This window comes from Dromiciops gliroides, chromosome 6 (assembly GCF_019393635.1).
Source record: "Dromiciops gliroides isolate mDroGli1 chromosome 6, mDroGli1.pri, whole genome shotgun sequence".
NCBI lineage: Eukaryota > Metazoa > Chordata > Mammalia > Microbiotheria > Microbiotheriidae > Dromiciops > Dromiciops gliroides.
In genome coordinates, this window is record NC_057866.1 from 13,541,283 (window position 1) to 13,560,119 (window position 18,837).

Here is an 18,837-nt window from a genome sequence, read left to right on the forward strand (position 1 = left end):
ATGTAGAGTCCTGTGAGGCAGCCCCAGATGCCTCCCTGTCCACGTCTGCCTGGGGACGTCGCCACCTCTGTGAACTGTCCACTTTGGCAAGGCAAAGGGAAGAGCCTCTGGACAGAACGGCTGCCCCGGCAGCCACAGGCAGGCCGGAGGAACCCTAGAGGAGGGAGCTGTGGGTAGGAAGGTGGCTAATAGCCCTTGACCTACTCACTGGTTTATCTAATTCAATGAGAATGTTATTCAGGCCCCATAAAGCCCAACAATTCCATATTGGGTGCACTTCACCTAACTCCTCCATAGGTTCCTGACATTTTTTGGTGGCCCGGACCCTTTTGCCAGCGAAACCTATGAACCCTTTCTCAAAATCAAGTTTTTAAATGCACAAAATACACAGGATTACATAGGAAACCAATTATATCAAAATAGAGATTTTCTTTCCCATCAAAGTTCCCTTGGGGAGGAGGGAGGAGGGACCCTCAGGGGTCCCTGGACAACAGCCTAAGAATCCCTGATCTAACCTTTCCAGAGACATCCAGATTCTGAAAAGCCTTGGCTAGGGAAGCCTCGTATTCTGCACAAAGAGAAGCAATGGAGGCTGGGTCAAAGGCAGAGCCAGGGTTGGGCGGGGGGGGGGGGGGGGGGGGGGGGTGTCCTGGCAGCAACCTGTTCTTCCTGCTTCCACAACACCCTCACAGCTCCCGTTTGTGTTGGAATGAACACAACTTGGCAGCCCTTCCTCATATATTGGCTGAGTGGGGGGAGTCCTCCAAACCACACTGGGAAGCCTCAGTCACAGAAGTGGATAATAGGGAGCTATGTCAGGAGTAGGGAGGGCATGGCGATGGAAAAATGGGAATCAAGTTTTCAGTTCCTTCTGTAATCAGGGCCTTCCCATCGCCTGCCCCCACTTCCATCTCTAACTTCCTCAGGGCCTGAGTTCAACTCAGGAGGATCTGAGTTCAAATCTTGCCTCAGACACTAGCTGTGTGTCCCTGGGCAAGTCGCTTAACCCCGATTGCCTCCCCCCAAAAGCAAACAAAAACAAACAAAAATCCCAACTGCCTTCCCAGTGTAGTTGGTCCTCTGTGATTTCCTCTCCTCTCTCCTGGAGGTGGGGAATGGAAGATATGACCTTTAGGATGCAGTTGGAAGGAAAGTTAGCAATCACTGAGCCTACCCCACTCATTCTAAAAATGAGGAAACTGAGACCTAGAAAGAGACTTGTCCAAGGTCACACATCGAGTTAATAGCAGAGCCAGAATAAAAACCAAGATGTCTGAGAGGCAAGGGCTCCCCTCCAGCCCCTTGGAGCAAAGTCTATGGTTTTGTTCTTTTTTCCTTGCTCCCCAAACCTGGCACCTAAGAACCCCAGAGCATCTTCTCCCCGCCCACAGCCTCTCCAGGGGTAGGAGACAGAAACAGGGCTTGCTGAGGCCAAAAAGAAAACACCTCAGGGAAGAATCCCCACACCCCTCTCCTCCCTGTCAAGGACAGAGGAGGAGGCTGGGTGGGCCTGGGTCCCCGAGGCAGCAGAGGCGGCCTGCCTGTTCCCAGCGAGTGCCAGCCTGGAGTCCCGAGGGCAGCTTCCTGCTCTCCATCTCTCTCAGCCAGCTTCTAATTTGCATCTCCCTGCCCCCACCCCATGGCTCCCCCACCCCGAGCCTGGCTGGGCAAGGCTTGACCTTTCAGCCCAAGCTCCTGACCCATTGCCATAGCAACAAAGCCTTGGCATCATCTCCTCATGCCATTAGGAAGGCTTTTTATTTACTTCTTTTCTCTCGGTGTGGCTGTTTTTCCTGAATGGTTTGGGAAGAAAGGGAGAGGGAGGGCTAAGCAGAGGGGGCAGGGACTGAGAGGCAAAGGCAGACAGGGAAGGAGGGACGGAGAGAGGGGCTGGGGAGAGCAGTCCAGGAGGAGGTAGAGGATGGGCAGAGGGAGAGAGCAAAGGACGGGAGCTGGGGACAGACAGACGGGCAGCAACGGAGAGGGAGGGAGCAAGCATGTCAGGGGGCGGCTGGAGGAGCAGTGAGGCAGAGGACAAATAAGACAGAGGAAGACGAGGACATGGAGAGGAGGAGAGAGGCAGGGGACATAACAGATGGATCAAGCAATCTATTAGCATTTGTTAAACACCTACTATGTGCCAGATACGCTGCTAAACACAGAGGTTACAGAGACAATCGCGAAATCGAAACAGAGGCAGAAGGCAGACCAAGGGGTCAGAGAGAAGAGAGGAAGACAGTCAGGAAGAGACAGAAGCCAAGGAGAGATGGAGAGGGGCACGGACTGAGATGAAACCGAGAAAGATGGAGATGGAGGAACAAGCAGTGCAGTTGGGGGCGGGGGTGGGGAGCAGAAGGGAGGCACCCAGGGAGCCGGGGAACAGAGGGTCAGGAAGAACCAAAGGACAGAGAAATGTGGGGGCGCTGATATTGAGGGGGAAGTGCTAGGGAGAGGGGTCAGGACAAAAGGCAGCAGAGGCAGGAAAGGGGACAGAGAGAGGGGCAAAGGCCAGATGACAGACTGGAGGGAAGGTACAAAGGCAAAGAACACAGAGATCAGACGGAGAAGGAATGACAGTTATCAAGGGCAGGGAGTATAGGATTAAGGGGGAGGAGGAGAGGGGCAGAAAAAAGACCCAGAGGAAAATCTGGGCTGAGAATCACCCCAGGGGCCTAGAGCCTGACAACAAAGCCACAGACAGACAGGCAGGCAAGCAGACAGACAGACAGACAGACAGACAAGGACTAGAGGGGGCTCTGTCAGAGACGCAAAGCAGAAAGCCAGGCTGGGGTCTAGGTTCTAGACCAACTGAGTCCAGTCTGCATCGCCACAGAACAGAACCGAGCCATCCAGAAGTAACAGACCACAGGCTGACAAGGAGCCAGAGCCGGCCAGCACTTGGCTGGACCAACAAGCCCAGCTCAGATGGAAGGAGAGCAAAGTGGTGGTGCCTGGCACCCAGTCCCAAGCCTGGCCCAACAGATGGATGGGGGAGTGGGGGAGGACATCGATAGGGGAAGGCCCAGAGCCGGCCAGGCCACCAGAATAGCATACACATGAACAGAGCCCAGCACTCTCCCAGGGCTTATAAATAAACAGGCATGTGGGAAACGAGAGTTTTTTCTCCAGGAAATAGAATTTATGTTTACAGACATGATTTTGCTTGTAAAGAATCTCCTCCTTTCTCTTGGTCGCTGTGTCCCCTGACACTGTCCCTGAGTTACCCCCAGCCCCTGCCCCTCTCCGCCCTTTATTGCTCAGATGCTAAAGATTTGGTCCCAGCCAAGGGCAATGGGGAGGGGGCAATGGGGATCAGGGCTGTCCCTGGCCCAGGAGGGAAGAGGAAGCGAGGCAGGGCCAGCTGTCCAGATGTGCCCATGTATGGGCATGGAAAGAGCAGGCAGCCGAGGAGTGGCAGCATCGACGCCTGATTCCCACCATACAGAGAATCTCTCTGGGGGGCAGAGGGGGCCCGGGCTGCAGGCCTGGCACGGGCACAACAGGACATGCCAGCTTCTTTTCAAACTTGACAGCTGGAGGGAACAGCTCCCATTCTGGGGGGGTGGAGGGAGAGGGTTCTTCCTCATGGAAAAAACTTGGGGAGGGGCAGTGACACTCCAACCTCCAGAAGGCCAAGCGTTTGAGAAAAGTGGGGCATGGGGCTTTTCCTTGTTGCTGAATACTGGTTAGGCCGCAGGCCTTAAGACCAAAAGCCTGCAGAGCTGCAGAGGTATGTAGGATCCCCACGGAGGGAGAGGCCATTCAGTGCTAAACACAGGCCTTTCCGGGCCTCCCCACCCTAGACCTTGGGCGTCCTTACCCAACTGCCCGACTAGCCAGGTTAGTGAGTCCCAGTCCCAGCTCCAGGCAGAGGGAAACGGGCCTCTTCTGCAAGAAGGTACCAGCCCCCAGTCCCTTCAAAGCAGTGGTGCTTCTAGAGGATGGCCTGTGGTTCTCAGGCCCCGTGAGAGGTAGTGACCCTTAGGAGAGGAGGAAGGAGGTGGCAGTTGGGAGGATGGCTGATGGAACTCCCCAGACCAGGTGAGAGATGATGGTCCCAAAGCCACCAGAGGCTCCAGGAGGTCGGGAGCCCTGGTAGGGGATGCTCCCCAGAGGTGAGCCACGGTTTGAGGCCCAGGCAGGAGCAGAGAGGGGAGTCCCTTTGGGCTGCCCAGCCTGGCAGGACCAACTGCCCCAAGCAGCCGGTGGACTGTGGATTGGCCAGCTACCCAGGTCGGCTGTTAGTGGTGCCCAGGTACCCTCAGGGGCCTGGAAAGAGGCAAAGTCCAGAGAGTCAGGGCCTACGGGGCTCAAGTGGGCTCGCCTTTCCTGGGGATCCCTAGGCCTGCGGGCTTGTGCCCTACACAGAGCGCCATCTCCTCCTCCTCCTCCTCTTCCAGTTCCTCCTCCTCTTCTTCCTCCCCGTCCTGCTCGCGCTCCCGCTCTTCCTCCTCCTCCTCCTCTTCCTCCCCCGCCTCCTGCTCCCGCTCCTTCTCCTCGCGGACCGAGGGGGGCGGACTGGGCGCCGGAGCTGGGGCTGGGCGAGGGCGCGGCGGCCGGGGGGCCGGCGGAGGCTCGTCGCGCTCCGCCATGCGCTCCACGGCGCCCTCGCCCACCAGGAAGACGGTGTCGAGGACCCGCGGGGGGCCCGTGACGGGGTTGTGGTCGTAGGAGAAGACGCGCAGCGCCCGCAGCGGCCGCAGGTCGGGGAAGCCGCCCAGCTGGTTGCGGTCCACGTCGAGGATGCGCAGGCGGCCCATCCGCAGCAGCACGTTGGGGAACACCTCGAGGCGGTTGCCGTAGAGCCAGAGGCCGCGCAGCCCCACCATGCTGGGCAGCTCGGCCGGCAGGCCGCGCAGCCGGTTGTCGCCCAGCTGCAGGGACTGCAGCCCCGGCATGCGGAGCAGCGCGCGCGGGAAGCGCCGCACGTAGTTGCCCTCGAGCCACAGGCAGCGCAGGCTCTGCAGCTGCGCGAAGTCGGCGGGCAGCCCGAGGAGCCGGTTGCTGCCCAGGTAGAGGCGGCTGAGCCTGGGCAGGCGGCACAGCGCCTCGGGCACGTGCTCCAGCTTGTTGAAGTCCAGCGCCAGGATGCGCAGCTCGCGCAGTTCCTCGATCTCGTCGGGCAGCTCGCGCAGGCCCGTGCCGCTGATGTAGAGCCTCTGCAGGCCGAGCAGGGCGCACACCGAGGCGGGCAGGCGCCGCAGCCGCCGCCCGCTCAGCTCCAGGAGCTGCTCGCCGTTGCTCAGCTGCTCTGCCACGTCCGACGGCAGCTCGTCCAGCGTGGACTCTGCGATGCCCATCCTGCGCTCATGGCCCCCGGGAGGAGCGGGGGCCGCCGGCGGCGTGCGCCCTGCCCGCGCTCAGGGCCCCGCCTGGCGGCCAGCCTCCCCCCCGGCCCACCTTCCCCCGCCCCCGCCCCGGCCCGCACTGATCACCCGGCCTGATGGTGCACCCCCGACAGAGCTCAGGGTGCTTCTTCCTGCCCCCCACCCCCGCCCCCGCCCCCGCAAGAGACTGCCCAGCCGGCTATCCCCTCCTGACCTGGCTCCGTCGGGCTGCCTTCTCCCGTTCCGCGCCGGGGATTGGGCTGCCTGCCCCCTCCAGTCCTGCGAGTCGTCCCCCCCTAACAGGGCTCTGTCTGTCCGCCTCCCGCCCACCCCGCCCACTGTCCTGAGCCGGCACCCCTCCCCTCCCTCCAGGGCTCAGGATACTCCTTCCGGTCCCCTGCCGAGGACCAGGTTGCCCCCACCTGTCCTAATCCGCCCCCCTCCCCAGGGTTCAAGATGCCCGCTCTGCCTCTCAAGTCACCCCCCCCCTGCCCCGCTCCGCCCCGGCCCCGATGGGGCTTGCTCCCCTCCCGGCCCGATCCAGACCCCCAGCCCCAGCCCCCGGGCACGGGAGGGGAGGCGCCGCCCGGCCACTCAGCTGGCCGCCGGGCGGCTCGGGCGGCTCGCCGCCAGTCTCTTCATCGCCCTCCGGGACTCCCCCGCTCGCACTGTCTGACTTGGGTTCCCACAGACTCGATGCTTAGCGACCCGTTGCTATGGAAACTCCCCGACGCGGTTCCAGCTGCCAATGAGAGGGAGGGAGGAAGAGAGAGGGGCGGGAGCGAGACTGGGGGAGGGGGGAGCGCCTCCTCCCCAAGACCAGCCTCGCTCCTTGGGCACCGCCTCCCTCCTGACTGAGCAGGACAGAACCTAGACCAGAACTGCGCGGGCCAGCGGGTACCCCTACTCAGATGTCTTCAATCTCTGGCCCCCTTACCCACTCCTCATTCGCGCAGTTCCTCCAGCAGCGTACCATCGAACACAGATCTCTGCTCACCCAATTGCCCCACGTGCCACCCTGTGCCAGTCCAACCTCCCCACCCCCTTCCTCTCCCAATTACACCAGAGCGAAAAAAATAGACACAAATCGATGAATTCTCTCTGTACTCAGCGACAGCCTGATCCAGACATCAGCACAATGAACCCCGAATGCTCCATAGAACAGAGAAGGAATGTCTGAGCTTGGAAAGAAAGCTTGGGAAAACGGAGAAGAGCTACTGGGAGGTAGCCGAGGGCAAGTGTCTGGCCGAAGGGACCCTCGAAGGCAGAAGGTCCGAAATCCGAGGGGCCAAAAAGCAGAGAATTCAAGGTATCACGGTGTCCTAGGTAAACCACTTTGACCTGGGTTCAAATCCCGTCACACTAGAGGTGTGACCTTAGGTCACTTACCTGTCCCTGCCTCTGTCCTCATGTGTAAAAAGAGGGGATCGTATTGAATGACATCCGGTGTCCCTTCAAACTCAATAGCCCATAAATGGCCGTGCTGGAAAGGACCTTAGAACAGAGACCGACACAACTGCAGGGGAGCCTGAGAGCCTATGTTACCCTAACTCTCCTTTTTTACAGAAGGGAAAACTGAGGTTCAGGGAGCATAAGCAATATATGAATAAGCTCCAAGCTCCTGGGGTACAAATGGGAAAGTGAGGTGTCCCCGCTCTCACGGAACTCACATTCTAATGGGGGAGACAAGAACACAGATGGACAGTTTCAGTGACAGGACAGATGGAAAGGCCCCATAATCCTTAGGGAACAGAGGCAAAGCAGATGGTAATTCGTTAATGTCATTTCCACTGATAAAATCTTAACGGTTTCTGCCTTTGAACCATTTGATGATGCCAAAGGCGTTGGTAGCAAGAACTTTCTTGACTCAGCCTTCACTAGCTGTGGCTGAAGTACTCCCGGAGCAGATGTCGGGCTGCGGGGGCGCAGGGGGGCTCAAGATGATGGCTTCGAGGGCTGGGCTGGAAGTAGCACCAATGGCCTGTCATGTGGCCACTCCTGGGGCCCTTGGACCAATCCTTGCAGTTGGTGTTAGTGGTGTCAAGGAAAGGGAACCTCTCCTTCAGTGTTCTCTCCCCTGGTTCTTGGCTGTGATGGATGTACTAGAAGCAGGACCCGTGGTCCAGGGTGAAGGATACAGCAATCCCCAACCTGAGTTCAGGGTCCTGGGCTGTGTCTATCAGGGACTGTGGGGAAATGGTGTTCCTGTCTGTTCCTTAGGGGGCTTCAGTGAGGCTGGTATGGCTGAAGGGAGGCAGGGGCTGCTGGCTGCATCTCCACAGGAGTTGATTCTCTGAATGGTGGCTCCAGGGGCTGGGGTGTGCCTCTATCAGAAATAGGGAAATTTGGAATAAGAGAGAGTTGAGGGGGAAGATAATGTAATTACACCCCGCCACCCCTTCCTGTTCAACCTGTGCTACTTCTCCCTCTGAAAGATGAAAAGTGTCTGGAAGGGGAAGGAGCAGGAGAGAGTGCTTACTCACTGGCCCCAGCCCTGGAGCGCAATCTACCCAGAGAGGGGCTTGCAGCGAGGGAATGGGACATCAGACCACCAAGTTTAGGATTCTCTTTTGGCAGGCACTCCCCTGCCTCTCAGCTGCATTGTCATGTGCTGCAATACTGTGCTATTCAGTGCCCTCCCCTCCCCTCCATGGCTCCCTGTGGGTAGAGGTGACCCTGGGACCGCACAAGTTAAGAAACGCTTCCTACCAACTGAGAAAAGCACTGCATATGTGCCTGCGGGAGGATTGCCACCATGGATAGTGTGGGGCAGAGGCAGAAGACCTAGGTTCAAATCTGACCTAGACATTTTCGAAGCTGCGTGTCCTAACTTTATCGTTAGGAAGATTTTCCTTATGAAATTAGCCTCACCTCCTTGGTCCAGTTGGCTAGGGTTCTGCCCTCTGGGATCAAGCCGAACAGATCTCTTCCCTCCCCCAACAACAGCAACCACGCCTCTGGCTTCTCTCCCCCAACCTAACCATTCCTGGGTCCTCTGATTCTGGTGTGGCTCGAGCCCTCTCCTCCTCAGGAAACTCCAGCTTGTCAAAGCCCTTCCTGAAATACGGTACCTAGAACTGAGTATGCATGAAGCTCCATCTCCAGTCTCCAAGCCTTTGCATCAGCTGTTTCCCCTGCCTGGGATGCACTCCCTCCTCGACTCTGGCTCTTAGAATCCTCAAGGCTCAGCTCCAGCTCTGCTTCCTGCAGGCAGACCTTTCCTTGTCCCCCTCTTCCTGCCCTTCCCAGCCCACCCATCCCAGGACCATCCTATAGAAGAATAGCTGGCACCCATTTTGTATATAGCTTGTAAAAAACCTCTTTATCTGTTCATGCCATCTCTCTACCAGGGACTGTTTTGGTCTTTGCATCTCTGATGCTTAGCACATAGTAGGTGTTTACAAAATGCCCATAGATGCTGGCAGGATGATGGGGCAGATGATATGAGGACAATCACTTAGGGTAACTGACTCTCGTAATTGAGTCTGAGGTTGCCCTGGTTAGATGCTCCAGGATGAAGCCCTTGCCTAGACACCCACCCCAGGGCCCCATAGCCAGCCTTCCGTAGTGCCCCCAGGGACCCGCTCCACTGCCCACCCAGACCCTCTCCCCACACACATACACACCAGCGATTCCTACTACAGACATGGGGCTCTTAGTCCCTGCTCTGCCACTTACTCATCCTGAAAACCTGGGTAAATGACACCCTGTCTGTGCCTTGGTTTCCTTTGCTGCTGAAAGTCCTGAACTAAAGGACCAATAAGGTTTCCTCCACTTCTTGATGTCTGTGGCCCCTTAAGAGATGCGGAGTGAAGCTGGCTTTGGAGTCAGAGGCTCTGATATCGAGCCCTGCCTGTGCCACTCAGTTTTCCCATCTGTAAAACAAGGAGGTTGGATTCGATGGCCAACTCTAGGGCTGGGATTCTCTGAGTCTCTGATTCTGTGAACGCCACTCTACCTTGGAGGCCCAGTTCCAGTGCCTCTTCTATGCAGTCTTCCCTGATCCCCAACCCCATCTCCCCCAACACACTTCAGCCCTTTCTTCCAATCACCTCCCCCGGTTCCTCAGGTCCTGACTCCTGCTCCCCCCAACAATATGACAGGACTTCTTGGAGGAGATGGAACACAGGGAGAGGTGAAAGCCAGCTTGGCCAACAGGGTTGGGGGTGGGGCAGGGCTTGAGCTGGTTAATCCAGAGAGGAATGGAGAGTAATTAGTCTCTTCCCTTTGGTGCCTCTTGCTGGCTCTCTCCTAAGCGGCTACCCTACAGGCTCTCTGTGGGTCATGATGGGGGGAGGCCCTCCTGGACAGGCTCACTGAATAGAGTGGAGGTGGGCAGGCTGTGTTTCCCTCGCTCAACCCCCTACCCAAGAGGCCGGGGGCAGAGGCCAGTCTGGCTCCTAGGCAGAAACGCCAGGGAGTGGCAGCACACACATACACGAAGCCCATTCTCTTGCTCTTGGTTAATTGTGTAGCTCTGCCTCCCACTGGGCTCTTCTCTGCAGGGGAAAGGTAGGATGTGCTAGTGTTCTGGGCCCACTCAGGCTGCCAGCCATAGGAATAATGATGATGAATCACCTGGGCACCACATGGCGGGCCCTGAGGCCTTCACAAAGCACAACCAACCCATACCTGCCACCCCCAGTTCAGGGCCTCACAGGCATCCCTTTATCCCCCCAAAGACGGGGAAACTGAGGCTCACAGACTCCGAGAAGTAGAAACCATCAAGGACAGCCATTCCCTATGGATCTCCGCAAAACAGGTTGGACCCCTGGTCTGGAAGCTGAGCTTATGAGCAGTGCCCAAGGGGTCACACCCTTGTCAGTCTCTCTTCTCATTCAAGCTCCTCCAGCCTTATACATTTTATCCCCCTCTTTTGTCCCCCAAACCACACACACACACACACACACACACACACACACACACACACACAGAGTAGTGCTGGCCAACTTCCTAAACAGCCTCTCATGGAGAATTAATTGTGTTCCCTTAACCAATTGGGGGTGGGGAAGGGAACAGGATCCAGACCCATGATTTCATCAGTGTGAAAATTTCCTCCACTGATACAGGTCAACAACACACCTGCAACCTAAAATTTTAGAGAGATTAAGTGACTTACTTACCAATGGCCACATAGTTGGGATTCAGACTCCAGCTGGCACAGCAGAAGGGCATCAGGCTCAGGAGGTGAGGACCTCAGCTTGAATACCAGCTTTGCTACTTATTACAAGACCTTATGCAAGGAATTAAATCTCTCTGGGCCTTTGTTTCTTCATCTTTAAAAGTTGGCCAGGTGACTTCTGAGGTCTCTTCCAACTCTGGAATCTTTACAGATTCCAACAGACTCTTATTTGTAATTTGCCAGTGAAAAAGTGGTGCCATATTGAACAATGTTTTTTTGTTGTTTTTTTTTTTGATTAGGCAATTGGGGTTAAGTGACTTGCCTAGGGTCACACAGCTAGTAAGTGTCAAGGGTCTGAGGTCAGATTTGAACTTAGGTCCTCCTGAATCCAGGGCCGGTGCTCTATCCACTGTGCCACCTAGCTGCCCTGAGCAATGTTTTAAAAAAAAAAAAGCAGTCTTGGGGGCAGCTAGATGGCACAGTGGATAAAACACTGGCCCTGGATTCAGGAGGACCTGAGTTCAGATCCGGCCTCAGACACTTGATACTTACTAACTGTGTGACCTTGGGCAAGTCACTTAACCTTCATTGCCCCACACACAAAAAAAAGAAAGAAAAAGAAAGAAATTTTATTATTTTGTGACAAGCTGTATTTGGCATTTTGATTCACACCTTTAAGAGTTTAAAAGGAAGGCAACTAGGTGGTGCAGTGGATAAAGCACTGACCCTAGATTCAGGAGGACCTGAGTTCAAATTCAACTTCAGACACTTGACACTTATTAGCTGTGTGTCTCTGGGCAAGTCATTTAACCCTCATTGCCCCACAAAAAGCAAACAAAACAAAAACAAGAAAAGAGTTAAAAAGGATGCATCCTCCTCTTCTTTCTTTCTGAAGAGGGGAAATCTGGGTGTGGAATATCACATACACTGTAAGGCTTGATTGACACATTGGTTTTGCCAGACTGCTTTGCCTCTATGCCTCACTATTACTGTATTCAAAGTTTGAGACCAATCCTCCCACAGGGGACACCTATATATTTATTGGATAGTATTGACCAGATTTATGGAAGGAATGTTTTGTGGCTACTATTTTACTATTCCATCTTAGTAAATGTCTTTGCTAGGAGCTGTATCTAGTAGCTGATTGTTAATAAGAAGTACCCTAGTGGGGGCTTGTAAGCTAGAGTGTTAAAAAAAAAAAAAAGACAGGGGGAAGCTAGGTAGCGCAGTGAATAGAGCACCAGCCCTGGAGTCAGGAGGACCTGAGTTCAAATCCTGCTTCAGACATTTGACACTTCCTAGCTGTATGATCCTGAGCAAGTCACTTAACCCTCATTGCCAAAGAGAAGCAAGAGAGAGAATTATATATAATGGGCTACTAGTGGAGCCCCCAGATTTTGTAGACAAACCAATCCTGAGTGACAGATTACTTTCTTTACAACAGCTCTGCAAGGTAGGCAATGTATGCACTATTTATTCCCATTTTACAGATGAGGAAACTGAGGCACAGAAAGGTTAGGTAACTTGCTCAGGGTCACACAGCTAATGAGTGTCAGAGCCAGGAATTGTCCCCAGGTGCTGAAGGCCAGGGTTGTCTGTGCTATGCTAGGCTGCCTTTCCTTGTGCGTTTGTGCACTCTGCCCAAGCTCTTAGCCATTACCCTGAGAACATGGAGGAACTGACAGCTGAGGTCATTCCCCTGAAGGGGCTAGGCTAGAAACCAGAGCTGAGAGATGGCTTGCTTCTCAGGTGCCCCCAGGAGAAGCAACTCAATATCCTGCCCAGTGAAGGCTATTGAAACCTGAGAGTCCCATTCCCTGTACTGACACATGAGACCAAGGGCTGGAGGCCAAGTTGGAGAAACAAGAGAAGGAAATTGCTATCCTAGAACCACTCATCCATGCAAAATTCTCACCATCACCATTACCACCGTCATCAACATGATGACTTATATCATCCCGGCCACCATGAATGTGATGAGTAATATCATCCGCCATCATCTCTATCATCGACACCACCACCACCACCATCACCATCTTAATATTACTATGAGAGACACCCCCACCATCATCCAGTTCAACCCAGGAGCATTTATTTAGCACCTTCAGTATGCAGAGACAAATAGGAAATGGTGCCCCCAAGGGGCCTGTGGTTTACTGGGAGACAACATGTGCTCAGACAGATGCATCATTATGTAGGGGGGAAGACTAATGAGCCGGGGGTCCAGAAAAGGTTGCCCATGAGATCAGCCAGAGGTGAGGAGGAAAGGCATGCCAGGCATAGGGCAGACATCGTGCAAAGTCATGGTGTTAAGAGATGGAGCGTCCAGTTTAGGGAAAAGCAAACAGGCCAGTTTCACTAGAAGCTGCCCCCATCCCTGTCAACCACCATGACCATTGTTCTCACTACATGTTTCAGCCACAAATGCTTTATGAAGTGCCTACTACGTGCAGTTCACTTTGAGGGATTTTGGGGGGGTGTTGTCCTTGACCTATAATTTCAGGGGCTCTGAGGGAAACGCCTGCTCAGCATCATATCATCACAGATGGTCCCTGGGGGCACTTGGATTTGCCCAGTATGTCTCCAAGGTGAGACCTGAACTAAGGCCTCCTGACAGAAAGGTCAGCTCACATCACATCGGCTATCAGAACTATAGATACAAAGACCAAAGTGGAAATCAGGCCCTGCCCTCAAGAAGCTTATAATCTCATCAGTACACCGGCTGTTGGCAGTCGAAGCGACTCAGCTTGCTGGGTGTTTTGTCACCCTCTATTAGAATATAAGTTCCCATTGGTCACTTGTGGATTTGTATTCATAGCTAGAGAGCTGGAAGGCCACCTAGCCCAGCCCCCTCCTTTTACACATGGGAGACTGAGACCCAGTACAAGCTAAGTGACTATAAGATTTGAACCCAGGTCTTCCGGCTAGAGCTAAGCTCTCAGCACTGTACTAGCACAGTGTTTGGGATGTAGTGAGCAGCTTCTTCCTGCTTTCTCATTTATTCATTCATTCATTCTTTTCATTTGAATCAAACTTTCTCCTTAACTCTCCTCAGGATTTAAAGAGAGCAGGCCCAAGATCAGCTTGGTGGCAGGATCCACAGAGTGTCTCTTTCCCCGTAGAACAGCATGTTCGTGACTTTGAACAGTTACATGACTTGCCATAATCATCCCTTATACAAACAGCAGATTTGCTTATGTAGGAAAGAAACCAAGTTCAGAGTCTGCACTTCATTATGCAGAGAGGTGAAAGCTGTGGGGAGGGGCCTGGGGAGTCTGGAGATGGGGGAGACCCACGAGGGGAGGGGGGACAGAAAGAGTCGAGCACAGAGAACATTAATGCATCCCTGGGGCCAACTGTGTGTCTGTGTCTACATGTGTATGTCTGTGTGTACACGTGGGTGGTGCAGTTTGGAAAAGGTAACTCAGCTGCTGCCTGGGGCCTTGCTGACTTACTCAGTCCCCGAGGGGAGTGAGGGGGCTGCTAAGAAGTAGTCTGGCAGCAGCACTGTGGCCCAGGGAAAAAAGGGGCTTTCTAAGTGAAGACAAAGGAAGGGATAGCACACCTTTGTTCAAAGGGCCTCAGGGGTCTAAGGCAAGTAGGGAAGACCTAGGGTATTAGGGGCAACTAGGTGGCACTGTAGGGGATAGAGTTTCAGGCCTAGAGTCAGGAAGACTCATCTCCCTGAGTTCAAATCTTGCGTTAGACACTTCCTAGCTGTGTGACTCTGGGCAAGTCATTCAACCCTGTTTGCCTCAGTTTCCTCATCTGTAAAATGAGCTGGAGAAGGAAATGGCAAACCCCACCAGTATCTCAGCCAAGAAAACCCCAAATGAGTCACGGATAGTCAGACATGACTGAAAACGCCTGAACAACATTAGGGATACGATCCTTAGAGAACAAAGTGCATGGCTTCTGCCTGCGAGGAAAGCCCCTGTTTTTAGGTGGATGGATTCTTCTGGATGATTATTGTTACAGGGAGAATAATTGCTGATGTCCAAGCTAGGACCTACATGAGGCTTTCGCTTACTCTTGTGTTTTTATGCACAAAGAGTCTTATGAGAAGTCAGTAATCCACTCTGCTGACACAGAATGAGGATGGGGGTGGGGTATGCCCTAGGCATGTCTTAGTCTACAGATGTAGAGATGTGGCTAGGGACACTATGCACTCCATCCCTTCCAATGTCAGCAATGACCATCAATATTCCTGTCCCCATCTTGGATCCGTTACTGAACTGGAAAGAAATCTTCTAAATGATCTAGCTCTATCGCTTCATTTTAGAGGTGAGAACATTAAGACCCAAAGCAACTTAAAGAATGTGCCCAAGATCACACAAGTAATTACTGGTATAGTTGAGACTCAACTATGAGAATCCTCACTGGTGCTCACCACCCCCACCATTATCTCCATCTCTATCACCATGACCAGTGTGTCCATCATGATTGTGACCATTACCGTCACAGCTCCTATCCCCTCCCCCATCATCATCACCATTGCTGAGATCACTGCCTTCATCAATGCCATCTTGACTACCATCACTGTCCTTGCCATTATCTTCATCGCCACTATTATCTTTCCCACCACCACTATCATCCCACCACCAAAACCTCCCCCACCCCCACCATCCCTGCCATCACCATCACCACTCTTACTGTTTCCATCAATACCACCATCATTTCAGCCCTCATTGCCATCCCCAATATCATCCACATTGTCACCATTTCCATCATGATCTCTCATGGCTCTCCCCATTCCTTTTCCCACCATCATCCTCAGCATGGTTGCCCTCCCCACCCCACCATCTTCTTTAATGCTACTACTACTAGCACCACTGTCCCATCATCACTTCCACCACCCCTTTTGCGATAGGCATTACTCAGGTGATGGAGACAGACCCCACTGTGCCAAGAAGTATCGCTACTTGTTCAGGCCTAGGAAAATTCCCAAATACCCACGTAAAAGGGAAGTCAAGTTCTTGGTCATGTGCCCAGCTGGCTCTATGGGGTGAGGGCAAGGTCATGCCCCGCATCTTGCCCAGAGCCTTCACTGTATCTAGTTTCTAACAATGTCCAGATTAATTACATGGAGAGCGAGTAACCCAGAAACACTAGCACAGAGAGATTCACCCTCATCCATTCATAGCATGCTGGGGACTGACTAGGTAGCACCATTTTGTCAGCTGCATCACCAAAAACCGCACTCCACCAGCCTGCGTCCAGTGTCAGTGATTGTTTGTTGGTCCATCCCCTCTTGGTTTGTTTCTTTGTTTCCTTCCTTCCTCCCTCCCTCCTCTCTATGTCTGTGTATGTGTCTCTCTGTGTCTCTCTGTCTCTGTCTCTGTCTCTCTGTCTCTGTTTCTCTCTGTCTCTCTCTGTCTTTCTGTCTGTCTGTCTGTCTGTCTGTCTCTCTCTCTCTCTCTCAGTGTCTGGTTGTCCAGGATATTTCCTCAGAATGACTCCCCGGCCCCAGATGGTCAGAAAAAGAATGAGGGGATGTTCAGAGTTGCAACTCCACCCCCAACCACCACCCTATCATCACCCTCCCTGGGGGGAATCCTGTGTGTCCAGGAAACCAGCCTTTAGACTGTGTGGACTTTTGTCATTTTACAGATGAAGAAACTGAGGCCCAGCCAGGATTTAAACTGATGGCCTCCCCTACTTCGCTACCAGCCACTTGTATAAGTGAGTAGCTGTCCTTAGCTCCCTGCAGCATTCCTCATGTGGCCCCTCATGTCAGCGCCTGCCAATGGGCCCTTCCATCTGCCAATGTGTCACCGTGTGTCAGGCTGACAACGTGTCCCATCAAGGCTTCTAGGCCCGCCCATGGCAGCCCACATAGGGATACTGCCATGGCAACCCTGCCAGCCACCCCCAGACATCGGCTGGCAAGGCCCCTTTGTACTCCTTCTGAAAGGAGTAAGACCTTGAGACTGTTCTCATCGCCCGGCACACTGTGGGGGCTTAATGCAGGTTAATAATAATCACTCTGCTTATACCCCCCCCAAAAAAAATTCATAAAGTACCTACAGAAAAGGGTGGAAAACTCTTTGTCTGAGGACACAATAGCTGCCTGCAGGAAGGGCTGACTCAGGGGAGCCCAGAGCTGTGCTCAGTAAAGTCGAGAGAGGAAGAAAACTTCTCGAGTCTTTTGGAAGGAGCTGGATTGGCCTCTGAACAAGGGCCGGGGCAGTCGGCAAACCCAGCCAGAGGAGGCTGAATGTTACCCATGGGGGTGCCTGAGGCAGTGTCCAAAAAGAGCAATTAGTATAAAAACTCACACGCCCTTGAAAGTCCATAAACACTTTTCTCTCAACTACCTTATGCCGTAGGCAGCTTTGGGATTCTTCTCCCCATCTTTCAGATGTGGAAACTGAGGCCCAATGAGGATAGGGAAAGAGGAAGTACTACCGGGGAATGCCTGAGTCAGGATTTGAATCCACATCTCCTCTCCAAGACCAGTAAATAAATGTTTATGTCTCCTTCTATAAAATGGAAATATAAGATGAAAGAAAATAATTGGAAAATAAAGCCTTTCCTTTGAAGGGGCTGCCATATTTTATAGGCATGTAGCATAAGGAAGGGAGACAGTGAGATGCTGTGAGAAGAGCACTAGCTCAGGAGTCCGAGGCCTTGAGTTCAAATCTTACTGCTGATGCTGACTGATGCCTGGGACCTTGGGCAAATGACTTGAACCCTTTGAACCTGCGTTTCCTGGTCTGTAAAATGAAGGCCTTAGACTAGACAGCTTCTGAGGACCCTTTTGGCTTTAGGTCTAGGAGCCTGTGCAATCTTGGGTAAGTCCATCTCTCTGTGCCTCAGTTTCCTCATCTAGCATCTCTTAGAAATAAAGAGTATAGGGGCAGCTAGGTGGCGCAGTGGATAGAGCACCGGCCCTGGAGTCAGGAGGACCTGAGTTCAAATGAGGCCTCAGACACTTAACACTTACTAGCTGTGTGACCCTGGGCAAGTCACTTAACCCCAATTGCCTAAAAAACAAAACAAAAAAATATATACTGATAATTCACATTTATATATTTTTTAAAAATATTTTTAAAAAAAAAAGAAATAAAGAGTATAGTGCTTTGGGGGTGGGGTGGGGGACATGGATTGGGAGGAGCTGGTCACTATGGCCGGGCCTCACCAAACCCAAAGAGAGGAGTGTCTCACTTGGTCTCCTGCCTCCTTTATTCGAGCCCTTCTCCTACTATGGAAACCCACCTTCCCTTGACATCTCAGGAGAATCCTCTAAGGTGCCTCTAAGCTTTCTCTATGATTGTTTCCTCTGCTATCTTTGTCAGTCTCCATTCACAAAGATGAGTTAAGTGGCTACCATCTTCCCAATGTGAAAGAGGCATCATGAGGGAGGCCTATGCATTATGGGAGAACCAAAGATGGTAAGACTCAAAGGCACACAGGATCCCCACTGCCCAGTGGTGACCTGGGCCTGCCCAAACTTTCTGTTCTAGGCCTCTCTCAGCAGATTTCTCTAAACCTTCCCTCAGCTGCTGCCACAGGGGACTGGGGCCATCCCCTGATCAGTAGCGCATCTCCTGCCCAGTGACAGCCTAGCCAGACATCTGGGCTCTTCTCCAATGCTGCCACCTCTATGATAACTGATGGAAAGAGGTGGTGGGCTGGAGGTCCTTTGACCCAGGTTCAAATCCAACTCTGATAGGGGCTCACTTCATGCCTTGACTTCCTTCCCTGCAGGTCAGTTTTTCCATCTTTAAAATGTGAGAAATCAGTAAAAAACTTTTAAGGTCCCTTTCCAGCATATTAGCTTTCCTGAGCCTCAGTTCTCCCATCTGTTAAATGAGATCTGAGAGAATATTCTGGCCCACCCTTGCCTTTAGGATGTATAACTTATTTTGAATTCCTTGAGTTCTTGTGGGGAGCGGTGGGAATGGAGGTAGGAAGAGAAGTTGGAACACAAAGGTTTTTTAAAAATTGATGTTAAGGGGCGGCTAGGTGGTGCAGTGGATTAAGCCGTGGCCCTGGATTCAGGAGTACCTGAGTTCAAATCCGGCCTCAGACACTTGACACTTACTAGCTGTGTGACCCTGGGCAAGTCACTTAACCCCCATTGCCCCGCAAAACAAACGAACAAACAAAATTGATGTTAAAATTTTGTTTTTACATATATTTTGGAAAATAAAATTCTATTCAATAGTGAAAAAAATAAATAAAAGAATGGAAAAAAAGAAAGAAATGAGGAATACAAAGCAAGGTGCCTTAGGCCACAGAGGATTAAGAACTCACTGCTGGGCCCACAGGGGCTAGAGGGACTGTGCCACTCCCTTGGTCCTGTTCACACTCAGTCAGGTAGTTTGGGCCCTGCGACCCTGGCCCAAGGTGACAAAGAGTTAGCTCTCTTTTCACATATTCTTT

At 52.9% G+C, this 18,837-nt stretch overlaps 1 protein-coding gene across 1 annotated transcript; it reads right to left on the reverse strand.

Annotated features, from left to right (window-relative positions):
• Positions 1 to 4,171: 4,171 nt before the first annotated feature.
• Positions 4,172 to 5,385, reverse strand: LRRC10B (leucine rich repeat containing 10B). Its single transcript, XM_043971174.1, has one exon. It carries the CDS (start codon positions 5,298 to 5,300, stop codon positions 4,311 to 4,313), a length of 990 nt encoding a protein of 329 aa, XP_043827109.1. The 5' UTR covers positions 5,301 to 5,385; the 3' UTR covers positions 4,172 to 4,310.
• Between the last annotated feature and the right edge of the window lie 13,452 nt (positions 5,386 to 18,837).